Here is a 17,159-nt window from a genome sequence, read left to right on the forward strand (position 1 = left end):
AGAGAAGAACACCACCCTGAGGCTGAGTCCTTCAGAGTAGAACATCACGCTGAGTCCTTCAGAGTGGAACATCACGCTGAGGCTAAGTCCTTCAGGGTAGAACATCACGCGGAGTCCTTCAGAGTAGAACATCACACTGAGGCTGAGTCCTTCAGAGTAGAACATCACACTGAGGCTGAGTCCTTCAGAGTAGAACATCACGCTGATGCTGAGTCCTTCAGAGTAGAACATCACGCTGAGGCTGATTCCTTCAGAGTAGAACATCACGCTGAGGCTGAGTCCTTCAGAGTGGAACATCACGCTGAGGCTGAGTCCTTCAGGGTAGAACTTCACGCTGAGTCCTTCAGAGTAGAACATCACGCTGAGTCATTCAGAGTGGAACATCACGCTGAGGCTAAGTCCTTCAGGGTAGAACATCACGCTGAGTCATTCAGAGTAGAACATCACACTGAGGCTGAGTCCTTCAGAGTAGAACATCACGCTGAGGCTCAGTCCTTCAGAGTAGAATATCACGCTGAGGCTGAGTTCTTCAGAGTAGAACATCACACTGAGGCTGAATCCTTCAGAGTAGAACATCACGCTGAGGCTGAGTCCTTCAGAGTACAACACCACACTGAGTCCTTCAGAGTAGAACATCACGCTGAGGCTGAGTCCTTCAGAGTGGAACACCACCCTGAGGCTGAGTCCTTCAGGGTAGAACATAACGCTGAGTCCTTCAGAGTAGAATATCACGCTGAGGCTGAGTTCTTCAGAGTAGAACATCACACTGAGGCTGAATCCTTCAGAGTAGAACATCACGCTGAGGCTGAGTCCTTCAGAGTACAACACCACACTGAGTCCTTCAGAGTAGAACATCACGCTGAGGCTGAGTCCTTCAGAGTAGAACACCACCCTGAGGCTGAGTCCTTCAGGGTAGAACATAACGCTGAGTCCTTCAGAGTAGAACACCACCCTGAGGCTGAGTCCTTCAGGGTAGAACATCACGCTGAGTCCTTCAGAGAAGAACATCACGCTGAGTCCTTCAGAGTGGAACATCACGCTGAGGCTATTCCTTCAGGGTAGAACATCACGCTGAGTCCTTCAGAGTAGAACATCACACTGAGGCTGAGTCCTTCAGAGTAGAACATCACGCTGAGGCTGAGTTTTTCAGAGTAGAACATCACGCTGAGGCTGAGTTTTTCAGAGTAGAACATCACGCTGAGGCTGAGTTCTTCAGAGTAGAACATCACGCTGAGGCTGAGTCCTTCAGAGTAGAACATCACGCTGAGGCTGAGTCCTTCAGAGTGGAACATCACGCTGAGGCTGAGTCCTTCAGAGTGGAACATCACGCTGAGGCTGAGTCCTTCAGGGTAGAACTTCACGCTGAGTCCTTCAGAGTAGAACATCACGCTGAGTCCTTCAGAGTGGAACATCACGCTGAGGCTAAGTCCTTCAGGGTAGAACATCACGCTGAGTCCTTCAGAGTAGAACATCACACTGAGGCTGAGTCCTTCAGAGTAGAACATCACGCTGAGGCTCAGTCCTTCAGAGTAGAACATCACGCTGAGGCTGAGTTCTTCAGAGTAGAACATCACACTGAGGCTGAATCCTTCAGAGTAGAACATCACGCTGAGGCTGAGTCCTTCAGAGTAGAACACCACACTGAGTCCTTCAGAGTAGAACATCACGCTGAGGCTGAGTCCTTCAGAGTGGAACATCACGCTGAGGCTGAGTCCTTCAGAGTAGAACACCACCCTGAGGCTGAGTCCTTCAGGGTAGAACATCACGCTGAGTCCTTCAGAGTGGAACATCACGCTGAGGCTATTCCTTCAGGGTAGAACATCACGCTGAGTCCTTCAGAGTAGAACATCACGCTGAGTCCTTCAGAGTGGAACATCACGCTGAGGCTAAGTACATCAGGGTAGAACATGACGCTGAGTCCTTCAGGGTAGAACATCACACTGAGGCTGAATCCTTCAGAGTAGAACATCACGCTGAGGCTGAGTCCTTCAGAGTAGAACACCACACTGAGTCCTTCAGAGTAGAACATCACGCTGAGGCTGAGTCCTTCAGAGTGGAACATCACGCTGAGGCTGAGTCCTTCAGAGTAGAACACCACCCTGAGGCTGAGTCCTTCAGGGTAGAACATCACGCTGAGTCCTTCAGAGTAGAACACCACCCTGAGGCTGAGTCCTTCAGGGTAGAACATCACGCTGAGTCCTTCAGAGTGGAACATCACGCTGAGGCTGAGTCCTTCAGAGTGGAACATCATGCTGAGGCTGAGTCCTTCAGAGTAGAACATCACGCTGAGTCCTTCAGAGTGGAACATCACGCTGAGGCTAAGTACATCAGGGTAGAACATGACGCTGAGTCCTTCAGGGTAGAACATCACACTGAGGCTGAGTCCTTCAGAGTGGAACATCATGCTGAGGCTGAGTCCTTCAGAGTAGAACACCACCCTGAGGCTGAGTCCTTCAGAGTAGAACATCACGCTGAGTCCTTCAGATTGGAACATCACGCTGAGGCTAAGTACATCAGGGTAGAACATGACGCTGAGTCCTTCAGGGTAGAACATCACACTGAGGCTGAGTCCTTCAGAGTAGAACATCACGCTGAGGCTGAGTTTTTCAGAGTAGAACATCACACTGAGGCTGAGTCCTTCAGAGTAGAACACCACACTGAGTCCTTCAGAGTGGAACATCATGCTGAGGCTGAGTCCTTCAGAGTAGAACACCACCCTGAGGCTGAGTCCTTCAGGGTAGAACATCACGCTGAGTCCTTCAGAGTAGAACATCACACTGAGGCTGAGTCCTTCAGATTAGAACATCACACTGAGGCTGAGTCCTTCAGAGTAGAACATCACGCTGAGGCTGAGTTCTTCAGAGTAGAACATCACGCTGAGGCTGAATCCTTCAGGGTAGAACATCACGCTGAGGCTGAGTCCTTCAGAGTAGAACATCACGCTGAGGCTGAGTCCTTCAGAGTAGAACACCACACTGAGGCTGAATCCTTCAGAGTAGAACATCATGCTGAGGCTGAGTCCTTCAGAGTGGAACATCACGCTGAGGCTGAGTCCTTCAGGGTAGAACATCACGCTGAGTCCTTCAGAGTAGAACATCACACTGAGTCCTTCAGAGTGGAACATCACACTGAGGCTGAGTCCTTCAGAGTAGAACATCACGCTGACGCTGAGTCCTTCAGAGTAGAACATCACGCTGAGGCTGAGTTCTTCAGAGTAGAACATCACGCTGAGGCTGAATCCTTCAGAGTAGAACATCACGCTGAGGCTGAGTCCTTCAGAGTAGAACATCACACTGAGGCTGAGTCCTTCAGAGTAGAACACCACACTGAGTCCTTCAGAGTAGAACATCACGCTGAGGCTGAGTCCATCAGAGTAGAACACCACGCTGAGGCTGAATCCTTCAGAGTAGAACATCACGCTGAGGCTGAGCCCTTCAGAGTAGAACACCACGCTGAGGCTGAGTCCTTCAGGGTAGAACATCACGCTGAGTCCTTCAGAGTAGAACATCACGCTGAGTCCTTCAGAGTGGAACATCACGCTGAGGCTAAGTCCTTCAGGGTAGAACATCACACTGAGTCCTTCAGAGTAGAACATCACACTGAGGCTGAGTCCTTCAGAGTAGAACATCACGCTGAGGCTGAGTCCTTCAGAGTAGAACATCACGCTGAGGCTGAGTCCTTCAGAGTGGAACATCACGCTGAGGCTGAGTCCTTCAGAGTAGAACACCACCCTGAGGCTGAGTCCTTCAGAGTAGAACATCACGCTGAGTCCTTCAGAGTGGAACATCACGCTGAGGCTAAGTCATTCAGGGTAGAACATCACACTGAGTCCTTCAGAGTAGAACATCACACTGAGGCTGAGTCCTTCAGAGTAGAACATCACGCTGAGGCTGAGTCCTTCAGAGTAGAACATCACGCTGAGGCTGAGTTCTTCAGAGTAGAACATCACGCTGAGGCTGAATCCTTCAGAGTAGAACATCACGCTGAGGCTGAGTCCTTCAGAGTAGAACATCACGCTGAGGCTGAGTCCTTCAGAGTAGAACACCACGCTGAGGCTGAATCCTTCAGAGTAGAACATCACGATGAGGCTGAGTCCTTCAGAATGGAACATCACGCTGAGGCTGAGTCCTTCAGGGTAGAACATCACGCTGAGTCCTTCAGAGTAGAACATCACGCTGAGTCCTTCAGAGTGGAACATCACGCTGAGGCTAAGTCCTTCAGGGTAGAACATCACGCTGAGTCCTTCAGAGTAGAACATCACACTGAGGCTGAGTCCTTCAGAGTAGAACATCACGCTGAGGCTGAGTCCTTCAGAGTAGAACATCACGCTGAGGCTGAGTTCTTCAGAGTAGAACATCACGCTGAGGCTGAATCCTTCAGGGTAGAACATCACGCTGAGGCTGAGTCCTTCAGAGTAGAACATCACGCTGAGGCTGAGTCCTTCAGAGTAGAACACCACGCTGAGGCTGAATCCTTCAGAGTAGAACATCACGCTGAGGCTGAGTCCTTCAGAGTGGAACATCACGCTGAGGCTGAGTCCTTCAGGGTAGAACATCACGCTGAGTCCTTCAGGGTAGAACATCACGCTGAGTCCTTCAGAGTAGAACATCACGCTGAGTCCTTCAGAGTGGAACATCACACTGAGGCTGAGTCCTTCAGAGTAGAACATCACGCTGAGGCTGAGTCCTTCAGAGTAGAACATCACGCTGAGGCTGAGTTCTTCAGAGTAGAACATCACGCTGAGGCTGAATCCTTCAGAGTAGAACATCACGCTGAGGCTGAGTCCTTCAGAGTAGAACATCACACTGAGGCTGAGTCCTTCAGAGTAGAACACCACACTGAGTCCTTCAGAGTAGAACATCACGCTGAGTCCTTCAGAGTGGAACATCACGCTGAGGCTGAGTCCTTCAGGGTAGAACATCACGCTGAGTCCTTCAGAGTGGAACATCATGCTGAGGCTAAGTCCTTCAGGGTAGAACATCACGCTGAGTCCTTCAGAGTAGAACATCACACTGAGGCTGAGTACTTCAGAGTAGAACATCACACTGAGGCTGAGTCCTTCAGAGTAGAACATCATGCTGAGGCTGAGTTCTTCAGAGTAGAACATCACGCTGAGGCTGAATCCTTCAGAGTAGAACATCACGCTGAGGCTGAGTCCTTCAGAGTAGAACATCACACTGAGGCTGAGTCCTTCAGAGTAGAACGTCGCCCCGAGTCCTTCGGAGTAGAACGTTGCCCCAAGTCCTTCGGAGTAGAACGTCGCTCAGAGGAGGGGAGAGGTGGAGTTTTTTTCTGTTAGGTTACATCCTTATTCTTAAATGTAGTAAAAAAAAAATCCCTCATTTGTTTTTGCTAATTTCTACAAAAATAAAACCTGAAGTACCACATTTACATAAGTATTCAGACCCTTTACTCAGTACTTCGTTAAAGCACCTTTGGTAGCAATTACAGCCACCTGTATTTGGGGAGTGACACCATTCTTCTCTGCAGATCCTTGGATAGGGAGCATCGCTACACAGCTATTTTCAGGTCTCTCCAGAGATGTGTGATCGGGTTCAAGTCCAGGCTCTGACTGGGCCACTCAAGGACTTTGAGACTTGTCCCGAAGCCACTCCTGTGTTGTCTTGGCTGTGTGCTTAGGGTCGTTGTCTTGTTGGAAGGTGAACCTTCACCCTAGTCTGAGGTCCTGAGCGCTCTGGAGCAGGTTTTCATCCAAGGATCTCTCTGTTCTTTGCTCCGTTCATCTTTGCCTCAATCCTGACTAGTCTCCCAGTCCCTGCCGCTGAAAAACATCCCCACAGCATGATGCTGCCACCACCATGCTTCACCGTAGAGATGGTGCCAGGTTTCCTCCAGATGTGACACTTGGCATTCAGGCCAAGCATTCAATCTTGCTTTCATCAGACCAGAGAATCTTGTTTCTCAAGGTCTGAGAGTCTTTAGGTGCCTTTTTGGCAAACTCCAAGCGGGCTGTCATGTGCCTTTTACTGAGGAGTGGCTTCCGTCTGGCCACTCTACCATAAAGGCCTGATTGTTGGAGTGCTGCAGAGATGGTTGTCCTTCTGGAAGGTTAAGAATGATGGAGGCCACTGTGTTCTTGGGGACCTTCAATGTTGCAGAAATGTTTTGGTACCCTTCCCCAGATCTGTACCTCGACACAATCCTGTCTCGGAGCTCAACAGACAATTCCTTCAACCTCATGGCTTGGTTTTTGCTCTGTGGGACCTTATCTAAACAGGTGTGTGGCTTTACAAATCATGTCGTCACTTGAATTTTCCACAGGTGGACTCCAATCAAGTTGTAGAAACAGGATGCACCTGAGCTCAATTTTGAGTCTCATAGCAAAGGGTCTGAATACTTATGTAAATAAGGTATTTCTGTTTGTAATATTTTATAAAAACCTTGTTTTTGCTCTGTCATTATGGGGTATTGTGTGTGGATTGCTGAGTATTTTTATTTATTTCATCCATTTTAGAAATAGGTTAACGTAACAAAATGTAGAAAAGGTAAAGTGATCAGAATACTTTCCGAAGGCCCTGTATGTTGTAATATATTATATTATATATATACTGTATGTAAAAACAGCATGTTTCTATGATCTGTAGTTACAAGATGTGAAGGTCCTAAACAATGCTTCTCTGTGACATCACAGGGTCGGACTAAAAGTCAGAAAAACAGTGACTTTTCAAAACCTGCAACTAGTTTCTAGTCAGAGGGAGGGTATTTTCTAGCTCTCCATGTCACTGCGAATCTCATAGTGATAACTTTGATATTTTTTTCTACAAAACTACAAATTTGTGGATTCGGCTATTTCAGCCACACCCGTTGCCGACAGGTGTATAACATCGAGCACACAGCCATGCAATCTCCATAGACAAACATTGGCAGTAGAACAGTCTTACTGAAGAACTCGGTGACTTTCATCGTGGCACCATCATAGGATGCCATCTTTACAACAAGTCAGTTCGTAAAATGTCTGTCCTGCAAGAGCTGCCCCGGTCAACTGTAAGTTCTGTTATTGTGAGGTGGACACACCTAGGAGCAACAACGGCTCAGCCCCGGAGTGGTAGGCCACACAAACTCACAGAACAGGAGTGCTAAAGCGCATAAAACATAAACAAAAACACATAAAAATCGTCTGTCCTCGGTTACAACACTCATTACCGAGTTCCAAACAACGTCAGCACAATAACTGTTCATCGGGAGCTTCATGAAATGGGTTTCCATGGCCAGGCAGCCTCACACAAGCCTAAGATCACCATGCGCAATGCCAAGCGTCGGCTGGAGGGGTGTAAAGCTCGCTGCCATTGGACTCTGGAGCAGTGGAAACGCGTTCTCTAGAGTAATGAATGACATTCTAGACGATTCTGTGCTTCCAACAGTTTGGGGAAGGCTCTTTCCTGTTTCAGCATGACAATACCCCCGTGCACAAAGCAAGGTTTTCAGAGATTGGTGTTGAAAAACAGGACTGGCCTGCACATGACCCTGACCTCAACCCCATCGAACACCTTTGGGATGAATTGGAACGCAGACTGCGAGCCAAACATCAGTCCCCGACCTCACTAATGCTCTTGTGGCTGAATGGAAGCAAGTCCCTGCAGCAATGTTCCACATCTAGTGAAAAGCCTTCCCAGAAGAGTGGAGGCTGTTATAGCAGTAAAGAGGGGACCAACTCCATATTAAAGACCATGATTTTGGAATGAGATGTTTAGACCGCAGGTGTCCACATACTGTTGGTCATGTAGTGTATGTAGACTGGTTTGGTGCTGTAGATAATGAATATGAGTTTGAATAGTGGCAGAGTTACCCTTTAACACCAATCATCCACAACATGTTGAAAGGGACATGCTGTAGAGCGTTGGGCCAAAAACGATTAACACTATAGTAATATTCAAGATCAATGTGATAACCATAGACTCTATAGTAATATTGATGAAGATCAATGTGATAACCTTAGACTCTATAGTAATATTGATGAAGATCAATGTGGTAACCATAGACACTATAGTAATATTGATGAAGATCAATGTGATAACCATAGACACTATAGTAATATTGATGAAGTACAATGTGATAACCATAGACACTATAGTAATATTGATGAAGCTCAATGTGATAACCATAGACTCTATAGTAATATTCAAGATCAATGTGATAACCATAGACTCTATAGTAATATTGATGAAGATCAATGTGATAACCATAGACACTATAGTAATATTGATGAAGATCAATGTGGTAACCATAGACTCTATAGTAATATTGATGAAGCTCAATGTGATAACCATAGACTCTATAGTAATATTGATGAAGGTCAATGTGATAACCATAGACTCTATAGTAATATTGATGAAGATCAATGTGATAACCATAGACTCTATAGTAATATTCAAGATCAATGTGATAACCATAGACTCTATAGTAATATTCAAGATCAATGTGATAACCATAGACACTATAGTAATATTCAAGATCAATGTGATAACCATAGACTCTATAGTAATATTCAAGATCAATGTGATAACCATAGACACTATAGTAATATTGATGAAGGTCAATGTGATAACCATAGACTCTATAGTAATATTCAAGATCAATGTGATAACCATAGACACTATAGTAATATTGATGAAGATCAATGTGATAACCATAGACACTACAGTAATATTGATGAAGATCAATGTGATAACCTTAGACACTATAGTAATATTGATGAAGATCAATGTGGTAACCATAGACACTATAGTAATATTGATGAAGATCAATGTGGTAACCATAGACACTATAGTAATATTGATGAAGATCAATGTGATAACCATAGACACTATAGTAATATTCAAGATCAATGTGATAACCATAGACTCTATAGTAATATTGTCCCCTGCTGTGTCTGTTCTAACGTGTAGCTGTGTTTTATCTCCCTACCAGACACCCTGATGATAGACTACCAGTTCACCTTCAGTCTGTCTCAGGAGGACGACCGATACTACACCTCCATCAACTTTGTAGCCACGCCCGAGGAGGTAGGACCACACCCACGGGTTAGAGGTTAGGGGTCAGGCCATGCCCGAGGAGGTAGGACCACACCCACACTGCTGGGGTTAGAGGTTAGGGGTCAGGCCACACCCACACTGCTGGGGTTAGAGGGTAGGGGTCAGGCCACACCCGAGGAAGTAGGGTTTAGGGTTAAGGTCAGATCATTTATCTCCTCATCCCTCCCTCTCTCCTCCGCAGCAGAATCGTGATCTGGATGTTTCCATTAACGCCTCCAAGAACTTCAACCTCAACATCACCTGGGCTGCCAGCTTCACAGGTAACACACCTAAACACAGCTCCACAGGTAACACACCTAAAAACACCTTCACAGGTAACACACCTTAACACAGCTCCACAGGTAACACACCTTAACACAGCTCCACAGGTAACACACCTTAACACAGCTCCACTGGTAACACACTTTATAACACCTTCACAGGTAACACACCTAAATAGACTTTCACAGGTAACACACCTTATACACCTTGACAGATAACATACCTTGACAGGTAACGCACTTTAATACACCTTCACAGGTAACACACCTTAATACACCTTCACAGGTAACACACTTTAATACAGCTCCACTGGTAACACACTTTATAACACCTTCACAGGTAACACACCTAAATAGACTTTCACAGGTAACACACCTTATACACCTTGACAGATAACATACCTTGACAGGTAACGCACTTTAATACACCTTCACAGGTAACACACCTAAATACACCTTCACAGGTAACACACCTTGACAGATAACACACCTTAACACATAACACACTTTAATACACCTTCACGGGTAAAATCAATGATTCTAACTCTGAAATATTCCAAAAAGTGTACATTTTATTTTGGATGGGATGTTAACGGGTGTCCTGACTCTCTGAGGTCATTAAAGATCCCATTGCACGTTATCGTAACAGTAGGGGTGCTAACCCCGGTGTCCTGGATAAATTCCCAATCTGGCCCTCATACCATCATGGTCACCTAATCATCCCCAGCTTACAATTGGCTCATTCATCCCCCTCCTCTTCCCTGAAACTATTCCCCAGGTCAATGAGAATGTGTTCTCAGTCAACCTACCTGGTAAAATAAGGGTTAAATAAATAGTGATAGCAATACATGGTTAAAACATCTACAGAAAACACAGAAATGCCAACAGGGGTGGGGCTACGGGGTCTATTCAGAACCACATTCCTATAAATACTGTTGAAGTAATATGGCTACAGGTTCATCTGCCTCACCTAAAGCCCATTCTGGTGGGAAGCTGCTATAGACCAAGTGCTAACAGTCAGTATCTGGATAATGTTAAATACTGTTGAAGTAATATGGCTACAGGTTCATCTGCCTCACCTAAAGCCCATTCTGGTGGGAAGCTGCTATAGACCACCAAGTGCTAACAGTCAGTATCTGGATAATGTTAAATACTGTTGAAGTAATATGGCTACAGGTTCATCTGCCTCACCTAAAGCCCATTCTGGTGGGAAGCTGCTATAGACCACCAAGTGCTAACAGTCAGTATCTGGATAACATGTGTGAAATGCTTGATAATGTATGTGATATCAACAGAGAAGTATATTTTCTGGGTGATTTAAATATTGACTGGCTCTCATCAAGCTGCCCACTCAGGAAAAAGCTTCAAACTGTTACCAGTGCCTGGAATCTGGTTCAGGTTATCAGTCAACCTACCAGGGTAGTTACAAACAGCACAGGAATGAAATCATCAACGTGTATTGATTAAATATTTACTAATGCGGCAGAATTCTGCTTTAGAGCCGTATCCAGATCCATAGGATGTAGTGATCACAATATACTATCCATATCTAGGAAAACCAAAGTTCCAAAGGCTGGGCCTAATATAGTGTATAAGAGGTCATACAAGAAGTTTTGTAGTGATTCCCATGTTATTGATGTAAATAATATGTGTTGTGTAATGTGGAGCTACCAGACGCTGCACATTTATGAAAATGCTTCTTCAAGTTAATAATAAGCACCCATTAAGAAAATGTCTGTTAAAACTGTTCAATACTTGTGGATTGATGAGGAATTGAAAAAAAATATGGTTGAGAGGGATGAGGAAAAAGGAATGGCAAATAAGTCTGGCTGTACAACCGATTGGTCCCGTGTGGCTCAGTTGGTAGAGCATGGTGTTTGCAACGCCAGGGTTGTGGGTTCGATTCCCACGGAGGACCAGCATTCACTACTGTAAGTCGCTCTGGATAAGAGCGTCTGCTAAATGACTAAAATGTAAAATGCAAACGTACTGCAAATTGAAAAATCATGTGACTAAACTGAATAAAAAGAAGAAACTACACTATGAAACAAAGATAAATTATATAAAGAATGATTGTAAAAAGCTTTGAAGCACCTTAAATTACATTTTGGGAAAAAAGGCAAACTCAGCTCCATCATTCTTTGAATCAGATGCTCATTCATCACAAAACCCACTGATAATTCCAACCACTTTAAGGTTTTTTTTCATTGGCAAGATACTAAGGCCTGACATGCCACCAACATGCCGAACCTACACATCCAACTATAATTATGAAAGACAAACATTGTCATTTGGAATTCCCAAAGTGAGTGCGGAATAGCTGAAAAAATTGTTATTGTCTATCAACAATGACAAGCTACCGGGGTCTGACAATTTGGATGGAAAATTACTGAGGATAATAGCAGACGATATTGTCACTCCTATTTACCACATCTTCAATTTAAGCCTACTAGAGAGTGTGTTACCTCAGGCCTGGAGGGAAGCTAAAATCATTCTGCTACCTAAGAATAGTAAAGCCCCTTAACTGGCTCAAATAGCCCACCAATCAGCCTTTTTCCAAACCTTAGTAAACTTCTGGAAAAAATTGTGTTTGACCAGATACAATGCTTTTTCACAGTAAACAAATGGACAACAGACTTTCAGCATGCTTATAGGGAAGGACACTCAACAAGCACAGCACTTACAAATGACTGATGATTGGCTGAGAGAAATTGTTGATAAAAAGTTTGTGGGAGCTGTTTTTTAGACTTCAGTGCGGCTTTTGACATGATTGATCATAGTCTGCTGATAGAAAGACGTATGTATTATGACTTTACACCCCGTTATAATGTGGATAAAGAGTTACTTGTATATGGATGACTCAACACTATACACGTCAGCTACTACAGCGACTGAAATGACTGCAAAACTTAACAAAGAGCTGCAGTTAGTTTCAGAGTGGGTGGCAAGGAATAAGTTAGTCCTAAATATTTCTAAAACTAAAAGCATTGTATTTGGGACAAATCATTCACTAAACTCTAAACCTCAACTAACACTTAATATGTTGTGAAAAGTCATGTGATATTTTTTGTAATTGGACTTACAGTTCACTTGAAAATCACATACAGAAACTATTAATGTAGTAAGGCACTTACTTTGATAGAAACGCAGCCTGGATTTGAACCAGGGTGTCTGTAGTGACGCCTCTAGCACTGAGACGCCGTGCCTTCGACAGCTGCGCCACTTAGGAGTCGTAAGGCCAGGGTAGCTTCGAAATACAACACACGCTGATACTTCTCTGTGGCAATTAGCATTGTTTTACAGGGAATATACACACATTATGCTCCATACATACAGTGAGCTACAGTAGAAACGACATACAGAAACTATTATAACATAACAAGGCACTTACTTTGATAGAAATGCACACATTTCCAAAGTTAATATTGGTAAGGAAAACAATGACTGCAATGAGGGCAACAGACAGACAATGTGAACACGAGTGCAGATCCTGTTCTGACGGGACATACGCAAATGTCTCTGACTTGAACTGCACAAATAATTGGAAAGTGCTTGGGGAATTTTGTCCGTGTCATAAATGTAAAAAAAATAAAAAATGTATTGTCCACAAAAGTAAAAATGACTACTTTTATGTGAATGAATGAGGCGGAACACACCTCAATTCAAACTGTTCTTAGAAAATAAAAACTTGTTAGAAAATCATTTGAAGTTGTAAACAGCCTATAAATAATAGCAGGCAGCTTGCCTTGGTTTGACGGCAGCACAGATTAAATTGACTGTTATGTAACAATCACATTCTGGAATGGAGAGAAGGTTCTAACATCACGAGCATAAAGAAACTCTGGGGCGACCGTTAGAGATATTTGGAACTCACGCATGAAAGGGTTAATAAATACAGAATTCCTTAACACACCTTTATATACCTTCACAGGTACCACACCTTAACAGACCTTCATAGGTAACACACTTATATACACTTTCACAGGTGCCACACCTTAACATACCTTCATAGGTAACACACTTTTATACACTATCATACATTTTCACAGGTAAAACAACTTAACACACCTTCACAGGTAAAACAACTTAACACACCTTCACAGGTAACACACATTAATACACCTTCACAGGTAACACACCTTTACATGTAACACTCCTTCACAGGTAACACACCTTTACATACCTTCATAGGTAACACACCTTACCCCACCTTCACAGGTAGCACACACACCTCCTTGGACAGTAGTGGTGCATAGTGTTCTTGGTGCTGTGTGTGTAAAAGGCTTAACACACTTTTAATAATTTATTTTAGGAATCCTTTTTATTTATTTTGCTTCATGAAAACATTTCCTTTATGTCCCCATACTGCATCATTTCATATGTTCTGTCCCCATACTGCATCATTTCATATGTTCTGTTCTGTCCACATACTGCATCATTTCATATGTTCTGTCCCCATACTGCATCATGTAATATGTTCTGTCCACATACTGCATCATTTAATATGTTCTGTCCCCATACTGCATCATTTCATATGTTCTGTCCCCATACTGCATCATTTCATATGTTCTGTCCCCATACTGCATCATTTCATATGTTCTGTCCCCATACTGCATCATGTAATATGTTCTGTCCCCATACTGCATCATTTCATATGTTCTGTCCCCATACTGCAACATTTCATATGTTCTGTCCCCATACTGCATCATGTAATATGTTCTGTCCCCATACTGCATCATTTCATATGTTCTGTCCACATACTGCATCATTTCATATGTTCTGTCCCCATACTGCATCATGTAATATGTTCTGTCCACATACTGCATCATTTAATATGTTCTGTCCACATACTGCATCATTTCATATGTTCTGTCCCCATACTGCATCATTTCATATGTTCTGTCCCCATACTGCATCATTTCATATGTTCTGTCCCCATACTGCATCATTTCATATGTTCTGTCCCCATACTGCATCATGTAATATGTTCTGTCCCCATACTGCATCATTTCATATGTTCTGTCCCCATACTGCAACATTTCATATGTTCTGCCCCCATACTGCATCATGTAATATGTTCTGTCCCCATACTGCAACATTTCATATGTTCTGTCCCCATACTGCAACATTTCATATGTTCTGTCCCCATACTGCATCATTTCATATGTTCTGTCCCCATACTGCATCATGTAATATGTTCTGTCCCCATACTGCAACATTTCATATGTTCTGTCCCCATACTGCATCATTTCATATGTTCTGTCCCCATACTGCATCATGTAATATGTTCTGTCCCCATACTGCATCATTTCATATGTTCTGTCCCCATACTGCATCATGTTCTGTCCCCATACTGCACCCCCCCTCCTCCCCCCTCCTCCCCCCCTCCTCTCCCCCTCCTCCCCCCCCCTCCCCCTCCTCCCCCCCCTTCCTCCCCCTCCCCCCCCCCCCCTCCTCCCCCTCCTCCCCCCCCCCTCCTCCCCCCCCTCCCAAAGCAGGTACTCAGACAGGTGAGGAGATCCCCATCATATCCAGGAGTAACATCAAGGAGTTTAAAGACAGTTTCTCCAACGAGAACTTTGACTTCCGCAACAACCCAAACATCACCTTCTTCGTCTATGTCAGCAACTTCACCTGGCCCATCAAGATACAAGTAGGTGACATGAGAGACAACCCAACCCCCAATCCCAATATATATATATATATATATATGTATATGTATGTATGTATGTATGTATGTATATATGTATATATATATGTGTATATGTATGTGTGTGTATATATATATATATATATATATATATATATATATATATATATATATATATATATATATATATATGTGTATATATGTATGTGTATATATATGTATATACACACTCTACATATATATGTATATATGTATATGTGTATATATATATATATATGTGTGTGTGTGTGTGTGTGTGTGTGTGTGTGTGTGTGTGTGTGTGTGTGTGTATATATGTAGAGTGTGTATATATATATATGTATATATATTTATATGTATATATATGTAGAGTGTGTATATATGTAGAGTGTGTGTGTATATATAGATATATATATATAATGTAGAGTGTGTGTGTGTGTGTATATATATATATATATATATATATATATATATATATATATATATATATATATATATATATATATATATATATATATACACACACACACACGTAACATGTAAATGTAACCAGTGCAACCATTGCAGAAATATTGCACAGAAAAAGTATTTTGTTGACACAGCTTCCAAAATGGAGTATTACGTCAAGCATTTCATTAACTGCAAAACCACTCATGTCATCTGTAGATTGCAATGGCCACAGTGCGAGGTGTTCTACATTGGACGGACCAAGAGACGCCTTGAAGACCACTTAGCGGGAACACAAGTACGCCATACGGGTAGGCAATGAAGACTTCCCCATGGCAAGACACTACAAGTCCTTACACCATGGCAACCCTGCCTCCCTACAAGCTATGGGTATTGATCATATCCCGGCCTCTATTAGAAAAGGGGACCGTCTTAAACAGTTAAACCAAAGTGTAAGTTCTTGGTCCATTTGCTGTCATCTAGTGGACATTTTGCTCTATTGCCCTCAGCTATGCTTAGACTGTTGTTGTTCATGTTTTGCTGTGTTCTAGTGTACTATGGAATATATTGCTTTCTTATTCTTGACACTTCTCCCAGCCATATTTAACCTCTACGGGCCACGGGGGCAGTATTGAGAATTTTGAAAGAAATATGTGCCCATTTTTAACTGCCTCCTACACCAACTCAGAAGCTAGGATATGCATATTATTAACACATTCGGATAGAAAACACTCTGAATTTTCTAAAACAGTTTGAATGGTGTCTGTAAGTATAACAAAACTCATATTGCAGGCAAAAACCTGTGAAAAATAGATAAAAAAAAAATGAGAAATTTGTGACTGTACTATTTAGTGTCATTGTTTTAAAGATACCACAGTGAGAAAGGATTCAGTTCGCAACTCCTACTGCTTCCACTAGATGTCAACGATCTTTAGAAAGTTGTTGGAAGCATCTGTCATGAATACAGACCGAATTAGAAAGCTTACAAGTTGACACGTCATCACTTCATTTTTTGCGCCTGCGCATGAATCTGAGAAGAGTGCCTTTGTCATTATCGTTTATTCTAGACACTTGATAGGTTGTGTGAAAATATTACTGATGTTTACTGATGTTTCACGTTAAAAATGGAACAAAAGATTAGTGCTAAACAACGTTTGACATGTTTAAACAAACGTAAATAGATTATTTACTAGGTTTTCTTTAGCTTTTCGACGTGACTTTACACTGCCCACCTCATTTTGTGGGAGCCTACTGAACGCTAACTATTTGGACATAAATTATGAACTTTGTCAAAAGAAACCACATTTGTTCTGGACCTGGGATCTCTGGCAGCGCCTTCTGATGGAGATAATCAAAGGTAAGGGGATATTTAGAATGTTATTATCGATATTAGATGATGCTAATGCTAACGGTATAGCTTAGCTTAGCTTAGCATATAGCTTATTGTTGTTAGCATAGTACCCAGTTTATGCAAAATGTGATTTCCCAGTAAAGTTATTTTGAGATCTGGCCATTCGGTAGCAATTACGAGATGATAATATATTATTCTTTGAATGACAATATTATAATTTACCAATGTTTTCGAATAGTAATTCCGTGATTTGTAATGCTGGATTCACTGGGTGCATTCGAGCCGAAAAAAATTCTGAATTTCACCGCGACTGTAAATGCTGTTTTTGGATATAAATATGAACTTGATGGAACTAAAAATGCATGTATTGTATAACATAA

At 42.9% G+C, this 17,159-nt stretch overlaps 1 protein-coding gene across 1 annotated transcript in view; it reads left to right on the plus strand.

Moving 5' to 3' along the window:
- The window catches only part of LOC115172182 (attractin-like), a 127,290-nt gene extending 111,460 nt beyond the window's left edge, over positions 1-15,830 (plus strand). The window contains 4 exon segments of the mRNA XM_029729338.1: positions 8,929-9,023; positions 9,235-9,313; positions 14,809-14,966; positions 15,648-15,830. Coding sequence (XP_029585198.1) covers positions 8,929-9,023; positions 9,235-9,313; positions 14,809-14,966; positions 15,648-15,704 — 389 coding nt within the window. The 3' untranslated portion in view covers positions 15,705-15,830.
- Positions 15,831-17,159: the final 1,329 nt, after the last annotated feature.

This window comes from Salmo trutta, chromosome 33 (genome assembly GCF_901001165.1).
Source record: "Salmo trutta chromosome 33, fSalTru1.1, whole genome shotgun sequence".
Classification (NCBI taxonomy): Eukaryota; Metazoa; Chordata; class Actinopteri; order Salmoniformes; family Salmonidae; genus Salmo; species Salmo trutta.